Source organism: Sinocyclocheilus grahami, unplaced genomic scaffold, assembly GCF_001515645.1.
Source record: "Sinocyclocheilus grahami isolate Dianchi unplaced genomic scaffold, SAMN03320097.WGS_v1.1 scaffold388.1, whole genome shotgun sequence".
Taxonomy (NCBI): domain Eukaryota; kingdom Metazoa; phylum Chordata; class Actinopteri; order Cypriniformes; family Cyprinidae; genus Sinocyclocheilus; species Sinocyclocheilus grahami.
Genome location: NW_015505567.1, coordinates 59993 through 77380, shown reverse-complemented (window position 1 = coordinate 77380; position 17388 = coordinate 59993). Strand labels below are relative to the sequence as shown.

The 17388-nt window shown below is 40.0% G+C and overlaps 1 protein-coding gene across 4 annotated transcripts in view; it reads right to left on the bottom strand.

The window, feature by feature from the left end:
* def8 (differentially expressed in FDCP 8 homolog) overlaps nucleotides 1-17388 on the bottom strand; it is a 113097-nt gene that overhangs the window by 36208 nt on the left and 59501 nt on the right. For all 4 annotated transcript variants that reach the window (XM_016231336.1, XM_016231339.1, XM_016231337.1 and 1 more), the window contains 2 exons: nucleotides 13832-13945; nucleotides 13422-13502 (listed from right to left, as the gene is read on the bottom strand). In XM_016231336.1, the coding sequence (XP_016086822.1) occupies nucleotides 13422-13502; nucleotides 13832-13945 (195 nt within the window). The remainder of the gene's footprint in view (nucleotides 1-13421; nucleotides 13503-13831; nucleotides 13946-17388) is intronic.

Below are 17388 nucleotides of genomic sequence, written 5' to 3'. Positions count from 1 at the left end.
AACCAAAATTTATTCAGACACCTTCAACATTTCTCACATTATCACAGTTTATTCGCTATAGTTTAGAAAATGGTAATAAAATATGACAAGAACTCAGAGTTACACTGTGTCAGAACAAATTCATCTTGATGATGTTAGATAATCACTAGTAAAAAAATATCAAAAATTATATCTGGTCTCAATCATTTTTGGTTTCACTGTATATCCTTCGGTTATTTTCACACGTAATTATGCTCATTATAATGTATTTTACAAGTTTTTGTTACTTTCACTGTTCATTGTTTTGCTCTATGGTACATCATCTTTAATTTAATAGCATTAGAGCTGCTCCATTGCAGCGGGTTAGTACTGTAATCATGCGCTTTGCTGTAATAATGCAGGGAACCACTCGTTATAAATCTCCTAACTGTCATATTTTCAGAAATAGAAGTCGAGTTTTTTCATCAGAAACACTCAAGCAAGCAAAACACGCGCAACGCGTGCACATATTTGAATGAGAGGACAGTAGTACAGCCTAGCGCATTTCACACAGGCTATTAGTTTCACTTTCGCCAGAAAGTCGTGTATGCCTAAGGTTGAAAATAAATGATGTTTATAGTGAATGTCCCTATGAATGGTTTTATTTTTACGATTTCGTTTTATCCAAATGATGCGTGCGCTAAGTGAGTGAACATCAAAGATCACACAACAGAATTGCACGCGCGCGCTCTCTCTCGCGCTCTCCCTACCGTTAAGTAACTTGTGCATTGTTTTACTTACTTGTTTTTGACATATCCGACCAAACTACAAACTTCCCAGTGATGTCTGTGAGAAAGGTATATTCACTCAGCAAGCTCGCGCATCTGCGCCGCCGCGCGCTCAATCCACTCAACTTGCTTTGTTTATCAGCTCGCACACACCAGCTATACAGGCGTTAATACAGTTAGCTGTTGCTATGGTCAGATGTGCGGTCGTGCGTGCATTGAAGAGAGCAGAGAGTGGCACGCAGACAGATTACATTTTCAGTGAGTGAAAAACAATGGGATTCTCAAAAAAATTTAAAATTGACAGGTCCTTAAAGTATCAAATTTAGTTGTATCAAATTTAAGGCTATAAAAAGTTAAATTTGGGGACGCCGGTAAGACTAGAATTGCGATATTGCGAAAGTTTTCAGCTTGAAGTAGTTTGAAGTTAAAAATAGTTTTAAAGATTAAAGTTTGAATGTTTTGAAGGCAGAAAAGTCTATTAGAAAAACAGATTAGATAGATTGATTAGAGTGGGTGTTGCTATGCTGTTGCTAGGGTGTTATAGGCGTTTTTTAGGAAGTTGCTAGGTTACTCAGGGTGGTTGCTAGGGTGTTGCTATGAGGTTGCTAGGGTACTCAGGGTGGTTGCTAACAGTGTTAATTTTGACAGCAAATTTTGATTTAGTTTTAGTCATAGTCTTTTGACTAAAATGCCATTTAGTTTTAGTCATATTATAGTCATCTAAATTGTTTTTAGTTTTAGTCGACTAAATATCATACGATTTTAGTCGACTAAATCTACTAAATCTAATGTCTGCTATAATCTAATGGGTTTAGTTACAGTGTAATGCATTTATTTAGCATTTCTCTAAAATTTCCAAACTCATTATATAGGTTTGATATTAAGGTTTTATCAATAAATAAAACCAATTCTCATAAAGAACAAGAACATGGTCTTCTTTTTAATGAAATACCAATACCAACTAATTATGCATTCTTTATAGCAACTTGTTTACCATATTCTGCATTCTTTCAAGCAGACATATTTATTTCTATAAATAAATTAAGATTAATCTTTAGGGCTACTAAAGTTTTTCAGTCAAGAGCAGAGTGATTTTCTGTCTTTCTGTTGCTTGATTAACATCAATGACTCGGACAATAGCAACTAAATTAGGCTGCTGTCCCTTTAAAACGGAATGCACAGCTGCAATGGATGCAAAGTACTAATACACGTTCTCCCTACTGTTTACGTTCACTTAAGACGTAATCAACTGTTTTTACGTGAATACTCGTCAAAACGGACAATTCGACATCATTTTGTGTGTAATTCTCCGTTCATGCGACGCAAGAGAGTACTTGTGTGCTGTGAGACGCGCTTTCTGTGTGTGTATGTATGCTTCAGTGTCTGCGCTCAGACAACCGGACCGAATTGAGTTCTCTCTTGCATCGTCAGATTTATCTATATGTCTGCTCTTCTTTTACTCCCACATATTGACATTTTTGAACGTTTTATGAGACATGCAGCAAGTGTATTTTAGCTTATGTCCCGCCAGTTCATATGTACGCATCTGTTTTTATACAGTCTATGGTACGCATCTAACCTCCTAACTATGCAGCAGATTCGTTCTGAATGAATCTCTTCCCAAATCGTCCCTCCCTAACATTTTCGTCTCGTTTTTATTCGTTGTCGAAAATGTCAATACATGTCATTCAAAACGAGTTTTAGTTCGTTATAGTCTCGTTGTCGTCGGTGAAAAAAAAAGTTGACAAATTATTCAACGAAATTAACACTGGTTGCTAAGGTTCGCGGGGTGGTTGCTAGGGTGTTGCTATGCGGTTGCTAAGGTATTCTGAGTGGTTGCTAGGGTGTTGTTATGCAGTTGCTTGGGTACTCAGGGTGGTGGCTAGGGTGTTGCTATGCAGTTGCTAGGTTATTCTCGATGTTTGCTAGGATGTTGCTATGCAGTTGCTAGGGTATTCGGGATGGTAGCTAGGGTGTTACTATGCAGTTGCTAGGGTATTCGGGGTGGTAGCTAGGGTGTTGAATGCAGTTGCTAGGGTGCCCAGAGTGGTTGCTACGGTGTTGCTATGCAGTTGCTAGGGTACCCAGGGCGGTTGCTAGGGTGTTGCTATGCAGTTGCTAGGGTACTCAGGGTAGTTGCTAGGGTGTTACTAGCATGTTGTTAACATGATTAGTAAGTTACTAACATGATTAGCAAGTTAATAACATGTTAGCATGATTAGCATGTTACTAGCATGTTGGTAGCATGTTTCTAGCATAATTAGCATGTTACTAGGGGTGTGTCTCAATCGGCTCTTTAGCTCCCGAGCTTGTGAATCAGTATATTGGTGTACACGAATTCGGTCACTGATAAGTTCCCTGGCTCGCTGCACATTGGGACAGTGATTACTCAATTTCCGGTGAAAGGACTACGTACAACGTCAACGGACAACATTGTAGAACGTCATTGCTGGTGTAAGGGAATTCAGTATCAATATACTCAAAGGTATCCGAATCCGAGAATCAAGACTGAGTTAACCAGTGAATGATTCAGAATTAATATTTAACACCTTATCAACTATTCATCCACCGATAAGTTGAATTTAGAATATCTTACTAATTCTGGAGCAGGATATTATTCTCGTGGCCATCGATGATAATGTCATGCAGTTATAATCACTGATTATAAGCAAGGTAACTGAATTTACACCCTAGCTTTCACTGTTATGCTGATGACACTCAGCTCTAGATTTCTTCACGTCCTGGCGAAACATACTGATTTGAAAAACTAACGGAATGCATAGTCGATATAAAAGACTGGATGACGAGTAATTTCTTACTGCTAAATTCTGAAAAAACATAGGTGTTAATTATCGGACCTAAAACCTCCGCATGTAATAACCTAGAACACTGTCTAACACTTGATGGCTGCTCTGTCAATTCTTTATCATCAGTTAGGAACTTAGGTGTGCTATTTGATAGCAATCTTTCCTTTGAAAGCCATGTTTCTAGCACCCATATCAAAACTATATCTAAATTGCAACCTATGCTCTTAATGTCAAATGCAGAAACGTCCATTCATGCGTTCATGACCTCAAGTTTAGATTATTGTAATGCTTTATTGGGTGGTTGTTCTGCACGCTTAATAAACAAACTCCAGCTGGTCTAAAATGCAGCAGCTAGAGTTCTTACTAGAACCAGGAAGTATGACTATAGGGCCTTTCGCACCGCTTTAGTTCCAGAACTAAATGTACAGTACTAAAGTAATGGGACGATTTTGCGCGAACTATTTCCCAGTACCATTTACAGGGTTTCATTCACACCGACAGTGTGTAATAGGAAGTGACGTAAGCTGGTCGACAGCGACGTCATTTGTGCACGGCGTTCAACAACGAAAACAAAGAAGAACAACGTTGACAACAGGAGGATGGAGGACGTTTTGTTCCTTCGAATTCCTACTGGATTTCCTCCATTGCATAAATGTTCAAAAGTGCCTGCACTTCAGTGTCCGTCCATCTATCGCTGTTCTCCATACTTGCAAAATAAGTTGACACAATATTTACAGTATGTTTCCACAGTGTTTTTTATTCGTGGCGGGTGAGGGCGTTTTCGTATGCGTTTGGCCAATAAATGTCTAATTACGTCACGGGTAGTACCAGTTGTGCTGGTTAGACCCTGCTCCGGAGTAGGAGCTAATTTGGTTCTCGAAAAATGCAGTCCTGTATTAAAATCGCACCCAGTTCTGGCGGTTCGAAAACACCAAAAAGTGGGTAGTTCCACAATTAGTTCTAGTACTATGAAAAGGTTCCCGCGGTGTGAAAGGCCCTCATATTAGCCCGGTTCTGTCAACACTGCACTGGCTCCCTATTAAACATCGTATAGATTTTAAAATCCTGCTAATTACTTATAAAAGGCCGAATGGTTTAGCTCCTCAGTACTTGAGCAAGCTCTTATCGTATTATAGTCCTCCACATTCGCTGCGCTCTCAAAACTCTGGCCATTTGATAATACCTAGAATATCAAAATCAACTGCGGGCGGCAGATCCTTTTCCTATTTAGCACCCAAACTCTGGAATAATCTACCTAACACTGTTCGGGAGGCAGACACACTCTGTCAGTTTAAATCTAGATTAAAAACCCATCTCTTTAACCTGGTTTACACAACATACTTACACATTTCTATTACTCAAATCTGTTAAAGGATTGTTAGGCTGCATTAATTAGGTCAGCTGGAACTAGGAACACTTCCAATAACACACAATGTACTTGTTACATCGTAAGAAGAATGGCATCTATACTAATATTAGTCTGTTTCTTTCTTATTCCGAGGTCACCGTAGCCACCCAGATCCAGTCCGTATCCAGCCCAGATGGTGGATCAGCACCTAGAGACGACCTCGACAGCCCTGTATTTCAGCGGAGACCAGAACAACTAGATAAGCCCCAGAGACAGATCCCCAGTGAAGACCTTGTCTCCTAGACGGCCATCGGGACAAGACCACAGGAACCAGATGAGCCCTCTGCATGATCTGACTTTACATCAGAGGGGTGATGTTACAGAAATTGAATGGAGTCCCGAATAACCAGCATGGATCAACCTGCTGATTTGTCTGGCCGGAGGAGAACTGGCCCCCCGACTGTGCCTGGTTTCTCCCAAGGTTTTTTTCTCCATTCTGTCATTGATGGAGTTTTGGTTCCTTGCCAAATTATTTATTTTCTCATGTAATACAAGAAATCAAACCAACATTAGGCATTCTAAGTCAGTGCTTTGAAGAAAAATAGACAAGCATCGCAACATAATTAACAGAAAAAAAGATGAGAACGTGCATCTTTTCTGCAAACAATACAAAACATTTGCCTACATCTTGCGAACAAATCTGCCAGGCTATTTTGAACAAATGTGCATAAACCATAAACTTATAATTCTTCATAAATGAAAATAACATACAGTATCTCACAAAAGTGAGTACACACCTCACTTTTCAGCAACCATTTTAGTATATCTTCTCAAGGGACAATACTATAGAAATGAAATTTGGATATATTTTAGAGTAGTCAATGTGCAGCTTGTAGAGCAGTACAGATTTACTGTCCTCTGAAAATAAATCAACATACAGCCATTATTGTCAAAATAGCTGGCAACTAAGTGATAACAGCTGTATGTCGTTTAACCATGCAAAGCCACATGTCCTATTCATCATGTTCATGTCTGCTTGACAGGACCATACAAATTTGTGTATCTTGTATTAGAGCAGTTAAAATTTGGTGCTTTGAGTACAATTCTCCCATACTGGCCACTGGATGTTCAACATGGCATCTCATGGCAAAGAACTCTCTGAAGATTTGAGAATTAGAATCTCCACAAAGATAGCCTAGGCTATAAGAAGATCTGTAAGACCCTTAAACTGAGTTGCAGTAGAGTGGCCAGGGTCATACAGAGGTTTTCTAAGACGAGTTCCACTCGGAACAGGCCTCGCAAGGGTCGATCAAAGAAGTTGAGTCCTCTTGCTGTGCGTCAGGTACAAAAGCTGGCTTCAAAAAACAGATGCATGAGTGCTGCCAGCATTGCTTTAAAGGTTGCAGAAGCGGGAGGTCAGCTTGTCAGTGCTCAAACCATACGCCGTACACTGCAACAAGTCGGTTTGCTTGGCCGTCATCCCAGAAAGAAGCCCCTTCTAAAGCTGGCTCACAAGAAAGCCTGCAAACAGTTTGCTGAAGACAACCTGTCCAAGAGCATGAATTACTGGAACCATGTCCTGTGGTCTGATGAGACTAAGATAAACTTGTTTGGCTCAGATGGTGTCCAGCATGTGTGGCGAAGCCCTGGTGAGGAGTACCAAGGAAATTGTGTCTTGCCTACAGTCAAGCATGGTGGTGGTAGCATCATGGTCTGGGGCTGCATGAGTGCTGCTGGTACTGGGGAGCTGTGGTTCATTGAGGGAAACATGGATTCCAGCATGTACTGTGACATTCTGAAGCAAAACATGATGCCCTCCCTTCAGAAACTGGGCCGAATGGCAGTTTTCCAACATGATAACAACCACAAACACAACGCCAAGATGATAACTGCCTTGCTGAGAAAGCTGAAGGTGAAGGTGATGGAGTGGCCAAGTATGTCTCCAGACCTGAACCCTATTGAGCACCTGTGGGGCATCCTCAAGCGGAAGTTGGAGAAACGCCATGTGTCTAACATCCAGCAGCTCTGTGATGTCATTATGGAGGAGTGGAAGAGGATCCCAGCAACAACCTGTGCAGCTCTGGTGAATTCCATGCCCAGGAGGATTAAGGCAGTGCTAGATAACAATGGTGCTCACACAAAATATTGATACTTTGGGCACTGTTTTGACATATTCACTTAGGGTGTACTCACTTTTGTTGCCAGTTATTTAGACAACAATGGCTGTATGTTGAGTTATTTTCAGAGGACAGTAAATCTGTACTGCTATACAAGCTGCACATTGACTAGTCTAAAGTATATTTTCATTTCTATAGTATTGTCCCTTGACAACATATAATAAAATGGTTCCTGAAATGTGAGGTATATGCATATATGTGAAATGCATATACTCACTTTTGTGAGATACTGTATATAAATATGCCTTTACTGTTAAATGCAATTGTCTCTCCATAAACTCTGCAGTAAGCCTATACGTGACTGTTGGTCCTTTATAGAAGCATTAAAAATGAAACTTATAAAATAAAATTGTACAGTCTACAGAAAGCAAGCAAAGAGCGCTCCCTAAACTGTCATTCACTTCAGCTGCAGCACGAATGGCTATAATGCGCAACGCTGCTGTTAGAAAACACTCTCTGTCTTTCTGTTGAGTCCAGACAGGTCTTTCCCCTCCTTTTTCTCCCTCTCTCTCATTCTTATATATACAATGCATTCTCTCTGAATTCCTCCTTCTGTATCCATCTCTCTCTCTTGATATTATGTTTTAAATATGTCTTACTTATATGCGAAGTATGCATGCTTAAATGTATACATTAGCTTCTCTTGGTTTAAAGGCCCCAATAAAGACATGAATGTTAGGACTACAAGGGTAAAGGAGTTCGTGATGAAACCATGAAGACAGTTCAGCATTCTTCGCAAAAGTCTATTCCTAATATGTCCATGTTTTTCTGTACATGTGGCTATTTTATATAAACACATGTTCTTGGCCAAAGACCCTACGTGTATGTTATTCATATCCTCATTGGTTAAGAGGATGAAACTCCCCTCGACATATGCCTATATAATATCTGTATTTCTATGAATAAATTGAAGTATTTAAGGATAAGGATACATTTGACTGTGTGTTTTCTTACTTCCCGGCCGTCTATCTACACTTTAAAGTAACTGAGAATTCTTCAAGGTGGCAAAGAGAATTTACTGAGGGACCAAATTGTTATTCTTTATTAACAGCTGCAAATCGAATTGTAAATAGAAATCTTTGACGGTCTTCAGACTGCAGAGCGTGCACACGAATAAGCTGGACGTTAGCGTCAATAAGGTTAAAGTCTTTCTTTGGTCTGCGCACTGGAAGTGATCTGTTAATTCTGCTAAACTTCAATTACTAAAACTATACTATAAAACTATTAAAACTTTTACTATAAAAACGAAATATAAATGTGTTCACAAAATAAAAACTAAACTAAAACTAACAAAATGATTATTGAAACTAATAAAAATTAAACTAAATTTTATTGCAAATTTGAAAACAATATTAAAATAAAACAAATTTAAAAATGCAAAACTATAATAACCTTGTACTGAACTAGAGAGTTGATTGAGATGCACCCTAGCATGTTTTAGCATGATTAGCCAGTTACTAGCATGTTTCTAACATGACTAGCATGATTACCAAGTTACTAGCATGTTGCTAACAAGTTTCTAGCACGATTAGCATGTTAACATGATTAGCAAGTTACTAGAAAGTTGCTAGCATGTTCCTAGCATGATTAGCAAGTTACTAACATGTTGCTAGCATTTTCTTAACATGATTAACATGTTACTAGTATGCTGTTAGCATGATTAGCAAAAGTTACTAGAATGTTGCTAGCATGTTTCTAGCATGATTAGTATGTTACTATCATGTTGTTAACATGATTAGCAAGTTACTAGCATGTTGTTGGCAAGTTTCTAGCATGATTAGCCAATTTCTAGCATGATTCTAGCATGATTACCCTGTTACTAACATGTTGTTATCACGATTAACAAGTTACTAGCATGTTGCTAGCATGTTTTACAGAATCAGTGGCTTAGAAATAGTACATAGAATGGGCTTCAGTGGGTTTGCATTTGAATGTTTGACAGTTGGAGTTTGAAGAGTCTTGGCTCATCTGAACGTTCTGTTTTGGTTTGTAAGTCTATGGGATTTTTCAGAGTTTAATCATCATTTTTAGGAAAATCATAAGTTGGATCAGTCTGAAAAGATATAGCAACTAACTTCTCAAGGTTTGACCCGAGTTTGGTGGTTCTAGCTTTAAAGCTCTAGGAGGAGATACAGTCTAAATTTTGGCTCAGAAGAAGAAGAAATGTATATAGTAGATCAGTAAGTTAGCTTTTTCAAGCCAACTTAATAAGCTTAAATAGCAGATCAGTAATTTGGCTTTCTTAAACCAACTTAATAAACTTAAATAGCAGATCAGCCATCTAACAGATCTAGCCAAACTTTTGCCAAACAACTTTTTTTTCTGTTTTCCCACAAAGGTGTGTCCCTGACTTTGTATTTGCCTGCCTCAAACTTCAAACACAGCAACACTCTGCATCTACAGTATATATCAGCCAAATGCACCATAATGATTGGCTTCCCAATATGTCATTCCAGATGAGAACAGACCTCCAACGAATGAGCGATCATGGGAAATGCCATTCAGCTAAGGATGCCACAAAAGGGAATCCCTGTTCAAAAGATAGAGTATCACAAAATGCAAGTACAAATCTCCAGATCATAGCTGAACTGGTGCATTTGAAATAAAGTTTCATAGTCAGGGTAAAATTAATGATTGATGGTTCATTCAGGTGTGGTGAACAGCACATTCCAGGGCCCAGTTTATGGCGGGTCCTCTCTCTGACCATAACGGTGGACAAAGGTTTGCTACAACTTGATTGGATCTTGGTGGATTAACAAAAAAAAATGTCCAATGCCATCAGATAAAAATGCTAGGACAATGGCCAGAAACCTCTTAAAAGGATTAGTTCACATCCAGAATAAAACAATTTTCTGATAATTTATGTCATCCAAGATGTTCATGTCTTTCTGTCTTCAGTCGCAAAGAAATTAAAGTTTCTGAGGAAAACATTCCAGGATTTGTCTCCATATAATCGAGTTAAATAGTAGCCAATGGGTTGAAGGTCCAAACTGCAGTTTCAATGCTGCTTCAAAGGGCTCTACACAAAGTGAACTAATCCTTTAAGAGGGCAAGGAGAAAACCTCTGGTACCAAGCCTAGGAAAGACAGGACTTCTCATTGGTCCACATGCAGTTTCTGCCTTTCACCCATCTACAGACTAATTCCTAGGGGTTTGGCCTGTGACCACCATAAAACTTACTTAGGAGCTCTGGGTGCAGCAGCAGTGGGTGAAGCAAAGAAAGCTCACAAAGGCTATGTTCAGACTGCAGGCAAATCCGATTTTTTTTCTCAAATCAGATCTTTCAGAAAGACTGTCCACACTATTAATTGCAGGTGATTAAATCCAATTTGTTTGTCCAGACATAACCACTAACTGCATGGGTTGCAATGCAGGCATTAACAGTTCACAGAGAAGTGTATATACCACCTGAGGACCGGCTTTCAGTCAGTAGAGTGTTCGGTGTCAGACTGGGAAAAGCTGGCGATTTATCAGAGTTTGCTAAAGGACATATTGCGATGGCACGGCACCTCAGAACTTCGATCTCAGAAACGGCACACCTTGTGGGTTGTTCACGTGACATTATAGTGAGTATGTATCAAAAGTGGTGCACGGATGGCCAAACGACGAAACACACTGCCAGTATTTTCAAGGAGCAGTTCAAGGAACATGATGGTGAATTTCTGTGAATGCCTCGGCCTTCAAATCCAACATTTGTGGTTCAACTTGGAAAAGCGGGTTTGCACTACATCACCACCACCCTGCAATGTACGGGATCTGGAGGACCTGCTGTTGACATTATGGTACCAGATACCCCAGGATGCATATCGCCACCTCGTCAAATTAATACCTCGCTCCATGGCCACTGTTTTTTGGGCTAAAGGAGGTCCTACAGGTTATTAGATAGGTGGTCATAATGTAATGGCTAATTTGTGTATTTGTTTGATGCATAATAAGGTTCTTTACCTTATGAGATTTAGAGAAGCAGCAGTTTATCTTTCTATAAGATAACGTAACTCTGCCATCGCAACACCCAATTTAATCTCTTGCATTATATGCAACTTATGTACTTTAGTCCTTTTTCATTCATGGTATTCATTTAGTAGTTATTGATTATTCTTGCTTATATTTCGGTAATACATTTTATTTTATTACACCTGTGTCTTGCTTGTGTTGATAATACAGTAAGAGGCTCTATAAGTTAGCAATATCTCACCAATGTGTCACATAAATCTGTAAACCAACTCCCTTCAGTTTAATTCTAAATGACTGAACAGCCCCTGTTGGGGTCATCTTATGTACTCATACACAGGTCTAAAAATTTGCATATATTGCTAGAATATTGGGATTTCAAATGTTCACTTTCCTAAGTCATTCTTTCCTCACTTACTTTCTTTCTGCAACTCAGAGTCAGTGTGTGTTTATGTGTTAGATTAGTTTCTGTGTATTATAATAATTAAATCTCATTTGTACATAAAGAGAAGTACCTTGTGTTTTGTGCTTGCAAGTTAATGTTTTAAACTGATGAGATTGTTAACGTGCTAATAAATGTGACCTGTGCTGGCAAAATGAGTCACAATGAGCCATTTTTTTCAAAAATGAATTTTTTTCTTTAAAGGGGTCATATGATGTTGCTAAAAAGAACATTATTTTGTGTATTTGGTGTAATGAAATGTGTTTATGCGGTTTAAGGTTAAATCCTTATTTTCCACATACTGTACATTATTGTTTCTCCTCTATGCCCCGCCTTTCTGAAACGCGTCGATTTTTACAAAGCTCATCGGTCTGAAAAGCGAGGTGTGCTCTGATTGGCCAGCTATACAGTGCGTTGTGATTGGCCGAATACCTCAAGCGTGTGACGGAAATGTTACGCCCCTTACCATACTGTGATGCCCTGTCCGGCCGGAGCGACGAGACAAAAACATTAAAACCGATTATAAATGAGGCATTTGTTGCATCCAGTGGGGACGTATTATAATGACATATACTGTCTTTTGTCTGCATTTGTGATCGGAGAAATGACAAACAACAAGCGCTACTCTACACTGCTCAAAACTCGCGTCAGTGGCAAATTCTTTAATATAAAATACGTACTTACAGTCTGTGAGTCAGAACAGACATTGTAGTCTACTCTACCAGGATCAGGAAACAGTCCTCCATAAAATGTGCTGCACACATCTGAATATTTGGGTTAAACTGTTCTGGAACAGTGTTGTAAATACAACTTAACCACTGATTTCTAGTTGTGTCCTCTTTTGGAAGGCCAAACAAAGTAGTTTCGCTTTCTGGCCGGCGGCCTTGAGTGAGCGGAGGCCGGCGGGGCTAGAGTGAGCGGCGGCAGAGCTAGAGTGAGAGGAGGCCGGCGGGGCTAGAGTGAGCGGCGGCCGGCGAGCTTGCGGCAATCACATGTGACGACCCCGGGCTGAACTCCACTTCGTCCACGGTGAAAGCCGATCCGGCGATCCACAGCACGAAGTTGATGTATTTCCTCAGAGACCAGCACGGATCAGCTCTAGGCATGACAAAGCGGATATCGTCCGAAACAGCGTCTTCACGATATGGCGGCAGCAACAATATTACAGCGAGAATAAAAGTTACGCCTTCTTTCTTTGCGTGAACATTTGGGTGGCGTTATGCAAATCTTCCCACATTGTGATGTAGACATGTGGGGGCGTGTTAGAACGAGCCATTTTAGGTAGGCGTGGTTGACTCTTAACTTTTACACATGTTACACATCAGATGTTTTTCACCAACAGCTTCCCAAACGTTCACTTAAGACATAACAGGTTATGTTTGCATGAATACTTAAAAATACTGTAATTCTGTGTATATGTGTATATTTATGGGGTCGCGCGCAGTTGAAAGCACCTTTATGTTCGGATGACAGTCAGCGTGAGAAACGAGCGGAAATATAGAGTACATACAAATATAGATCATTTTAGATGTGTTATTACTATTTGGAGCATTGGGATCACTAGACGAGGGCCTCAAAATCGACATTTTTCACTTTTTTTGTCTGTAGCTCAAAATTAGCCCATGTGCATTCCGACTCATTTTGCCAGCATGGGTCACAAATAGTGTTTTCACCATACTTTAGATATTAATATCCATTGCAGAGTTGATAGTTCAGCCATACTGATCGCTGGATGATTCATTTGATCAGCTGTAAAACAGTGATTCTCTCAAAATTATTGTCTGTGATAACTGCAAAAAAAGGTTGTCAACAGAGCTTAATAATTAATACTACTCTTAGTATTACACTTGCTAAAAACAGCACTTTTTTTATACAGTAAAGGTTTGTGTGAAGTACAAGGAATGACTGTAATGGACAGGGCCTAAATGAAATAGTGTCCTAATTACTTACATGCAGCAGGAGTCGGGCCTCCATGGCTTCCTTACAGGTGATGAAATATGGCTTCATTAGCAATATATCCTGACGTAATTTCTGAAGTACAAGAATGATAAAAACATTACCTTAGATTGCATTCTATAGAATGCTGTTTCAGCCAATGCACTGTTCAGATTAAACCGCTTTACCAAAAAAAATAAAAAGGTTTACACTGTCACAATTTTAAAAAAGTTACCTGTTTTTTTTATGAATTTATCTATCACTTCTATAGACTGTCATTGTTGCATTACTGAACTGTTGGTTGCAATCAAGAAAGTCAAAACCTCAGAGCTGAACAGGTGAAAATCATTATTTTACTTTTAATAATAAATACTTTTAATAATAAATAATTTTATTTTACATTGTTTGCTTTTTTTGATACTTACTCTGATCTCCACTAGCTCCTCCACAAAGTTGAAGAGAAGAGGATTGATCTCCTTCAGTTTGAGCACAGGCCTGGACATCATCAGAGCAAGATAGCGCATTGATGTACGACACACCTGAACACATCAATACACACACTTCTTATGTCTTATGTCATGAGTTACTATCAAACTGAAAATTATATACAGTATATGGTAACACTTTAGTTTAAGGACCAATTTTCACTATTAACTAGATTTTCCGTATAATCGACCCAGACCAGCTGGTGAGTCTCACGTCTTAAACTTAGTTCACACTACACAACTTAAAACATCGGCAGATCACTGTGCTGTTCAGACTACATGACTTGATTGTCTGTCTTGAAGTCGTTATGGTGTTCACACTACGAGACACTACGTAAATGATTCACAACGGGTGGTCACACACTACACGAGCTGACAATAACTCTGTCACCCAATGACTCTACACGGTCCCCAAACCATGTTTTGTCACGAAAACACACATGAGAAGTTGAATGGGAATGACACGAAACAACAAGTGAAACACGAGTTGTTTATTTGAAAATGGACATCGGGAAGAAATTAGTGCTGCAAGCTGTTTGCATGATGATCTGTTCTGAAAACAATTTGCTCCATTTCTTGTGTCCAATCTTTTCTTAAAGTCATGTTGCTGCTGCTGTTTTTCTTCTGCTGACCTCAACCCATGCCTTGCTTCCTCATACAGCTCATCGAGACACCTGACACCACGTGATGTCGAGTCGGCCGACCGGTCCAGATATTTAGCATGCTAGATATTCGTTTGGCGTCGGCGAGCCTCTTTGATGCGTTGTTGATTATTTCACACATAAAGATTGCCGAGCACTGATCACCCACCGATTTTCCCCCAATGACAGCCCGACCTGTCAGCGAGCTCGTTAACTTGCTAATCGGGCTTAAAATCCTGTAGTGTGAACTAGGCATTACCGATTCCGAGCTGATCCGCTTTGACGTTACAGCTATGCTCACAACCGCATGTAAACATGTAATTGTGTGAAAGTTCTTCACTGTGAGTGAGGATGACACAAAGTTTGCAATTTATAATACGCGTAGGGCCAAAGTAAACCGTGAGGGAACCACAGGGCTTGATTAACACTTGTCCGGGACAAATCAATTTTTGAAAGGAAGAATGATTCTGATTTTACTGCATTTAGTGTAAACGGCAACTGATAATGTATTGATGTCATGCAAGATGAGGCTCGCGCAGCCTGAGTGAGAGACTCAAAAATCTAAATAATTTAGCACAACAGCACTCACAAAGTATCTTACAGGAAGTTATAGATGCATTCTGCCGTAGCAAAAAAAAGACATATATGATATAGGTTAGCAACATTACAAGACCAAGATGTTTCCCCGAATATCAGCACGATTGCAATGTGACACTATACAATAATAGTTCAATAAACAAGAAGTTAAAATGAGTGACTTACATTTTAGACACAATATTGACCATTTTTGCTCAATTTCCAATTAAAGTTCCAATAGTTCCAATCAAAGCCACAACAGAACTGTTGTGTGTCTCTGAGCAACACACACTGGCATTTCATTACTGAATGAATCCACGTTTTTGAACGAATCGAGTGAGTCAATGATTCAGTAACCCATTCATAAAGAGAGTCAGCTGCCTTGTTTCTGCATGAATCGGCCGTTAAATGAATGACTAAATTACTCACTAATTAAAAAAAGTTATTTAGTTGGTGGTTTGTTTTTATAATTAAAAGTATCATTGCATTTTCCCCATACATTTCTTATTTGTATGTTCTAAAAAAATTATTTAAAACATTACTCATAACATTATTTATTATATAATTTTGTGGTGTAAATGCATTTATGGCACCTCAGCTTCATTAAACAGTCTGTGTAAATACATCTAATGCCACTTCAGATGCAGCTTCTGTCTCCTCTGCAGTGGAAAGATGGAGTTTGTCGATACTGATTTCATTTGAATAGTAACAACTCTACAGTTTCTAACTGAATTAATTGAAACAATGTAAGAATTTGCTGTGAAAGATGACACATACATTTAATAAGGTTAGGGAAAAATGCCCATTTATAAACATAGTGAGAAACGACATCAGCGTTGTTTAAGTGAGAGAACATCTGTAACTTAGTCTAGATTGGGGAATTGTAATGCTTAATCATCTTAATTTTTTTTTTTTGCAATAATCTTTTATTATGCAATTACAAGACACCATCCCCCAGCACTGTGGAGAATCAACAACTGGCCGGTGATTTAAATGAATTTTACTGCAGGTTTGAAAAACGTACTCGTTTACTAACGTAACCTCGGTTCCCTGAGATACGGGAACGAGTACTGCTAAGTCTGAGTCTGCTAAGACGCTATGGGAAAAATCTTTTTTCTCCTGAACTGGAGCATTTTTTTAATCACGCAGTGAAACTGCATGGCCATTGGTTTGTGCAGTGTAAAAAAAAAAACGAACCAGTGGCTCAGTAGCGGAGCTTGGGTGGGGCATCTGGCTATATAAGCGGGCGTTCGCCACAGGAGTCTCAGGTTACTTCGACTGAAGCAAGCGACGACTGAGTCACGCGGCTACATAGCATGGCTAGCAACGCAGTACTCGTTCCCGTATCTCAGGGAACCGAGGTTACATTAGTAACCGAGTACATTCCCTTTCGATACTACACTCATACGGTGTCTGCTAAGACGCTATGAGAACACAGTACAATCACAACGTGCTAATGTAGTGGAATGACTAAAAGTATCATAACTTCCATAAGCAACCAATGCCCATAGCGAAGTTAACAACAACCCAAGGCTAAGACGGGCTAAGCTTACTGAGGTCACACCCGGCCTGGTTAATCGTTCCAGAGTACTCCTGTAAATTCGACACCCAGGGGTCGAGAGCTAACAGGTGAAGTAATGCCAGAGAGCTTGAGCATGATACGGCCAAGGGCACTCTGCCAGATTTGTGTCTACACCAGACACCAAGCGGAGACCACTTAAGGGCATAGAGGCCTCTTGTAGACGGGGCTCTAGCCTCCGAAATTGTGTTCAAGACACGCTCTGGGAGGCTCGAAGGCTCCCGTCGAGCGGCCAGAGGTGCAGGGCCCACAGATCGGGCCAAAGATGCCATATTGTCCCGTTCGCTTGAGAGAGGAGATGTCGTCTCAACGGAATGGGCCAAGGGGCCGCTACCAACCGCTGGCCACCAGGAGAACCTTGTGTTTTTGTTTCCTCACTCGCCTGATTACCTATGGGATCAGGGCGATCGGGGGAAAAGCATAAAGAAGGAGGTTGGGCCAATCGTGGATCAACGCTTCCCTGGTCTTTGAGTAATAAATTGGGCAGTGAGAGTTGCCATCTGATGCGAAGAGGTCTACACCTCGGCCTCGCCGAAGAGCTCCCAGATCCTCTGAATGGTCTGCGGATGGAGCATCCACTCCCCTGAGGGGACATTGCTCCTTGATAACATGTCCGCTCCTTGGTTCAATTTGCCCGGTATATGCGCTGCTCTCAGCGAGCGCAGGTTGAGCTGAGCCCATTCCAGGAGGCGCTCTACCAG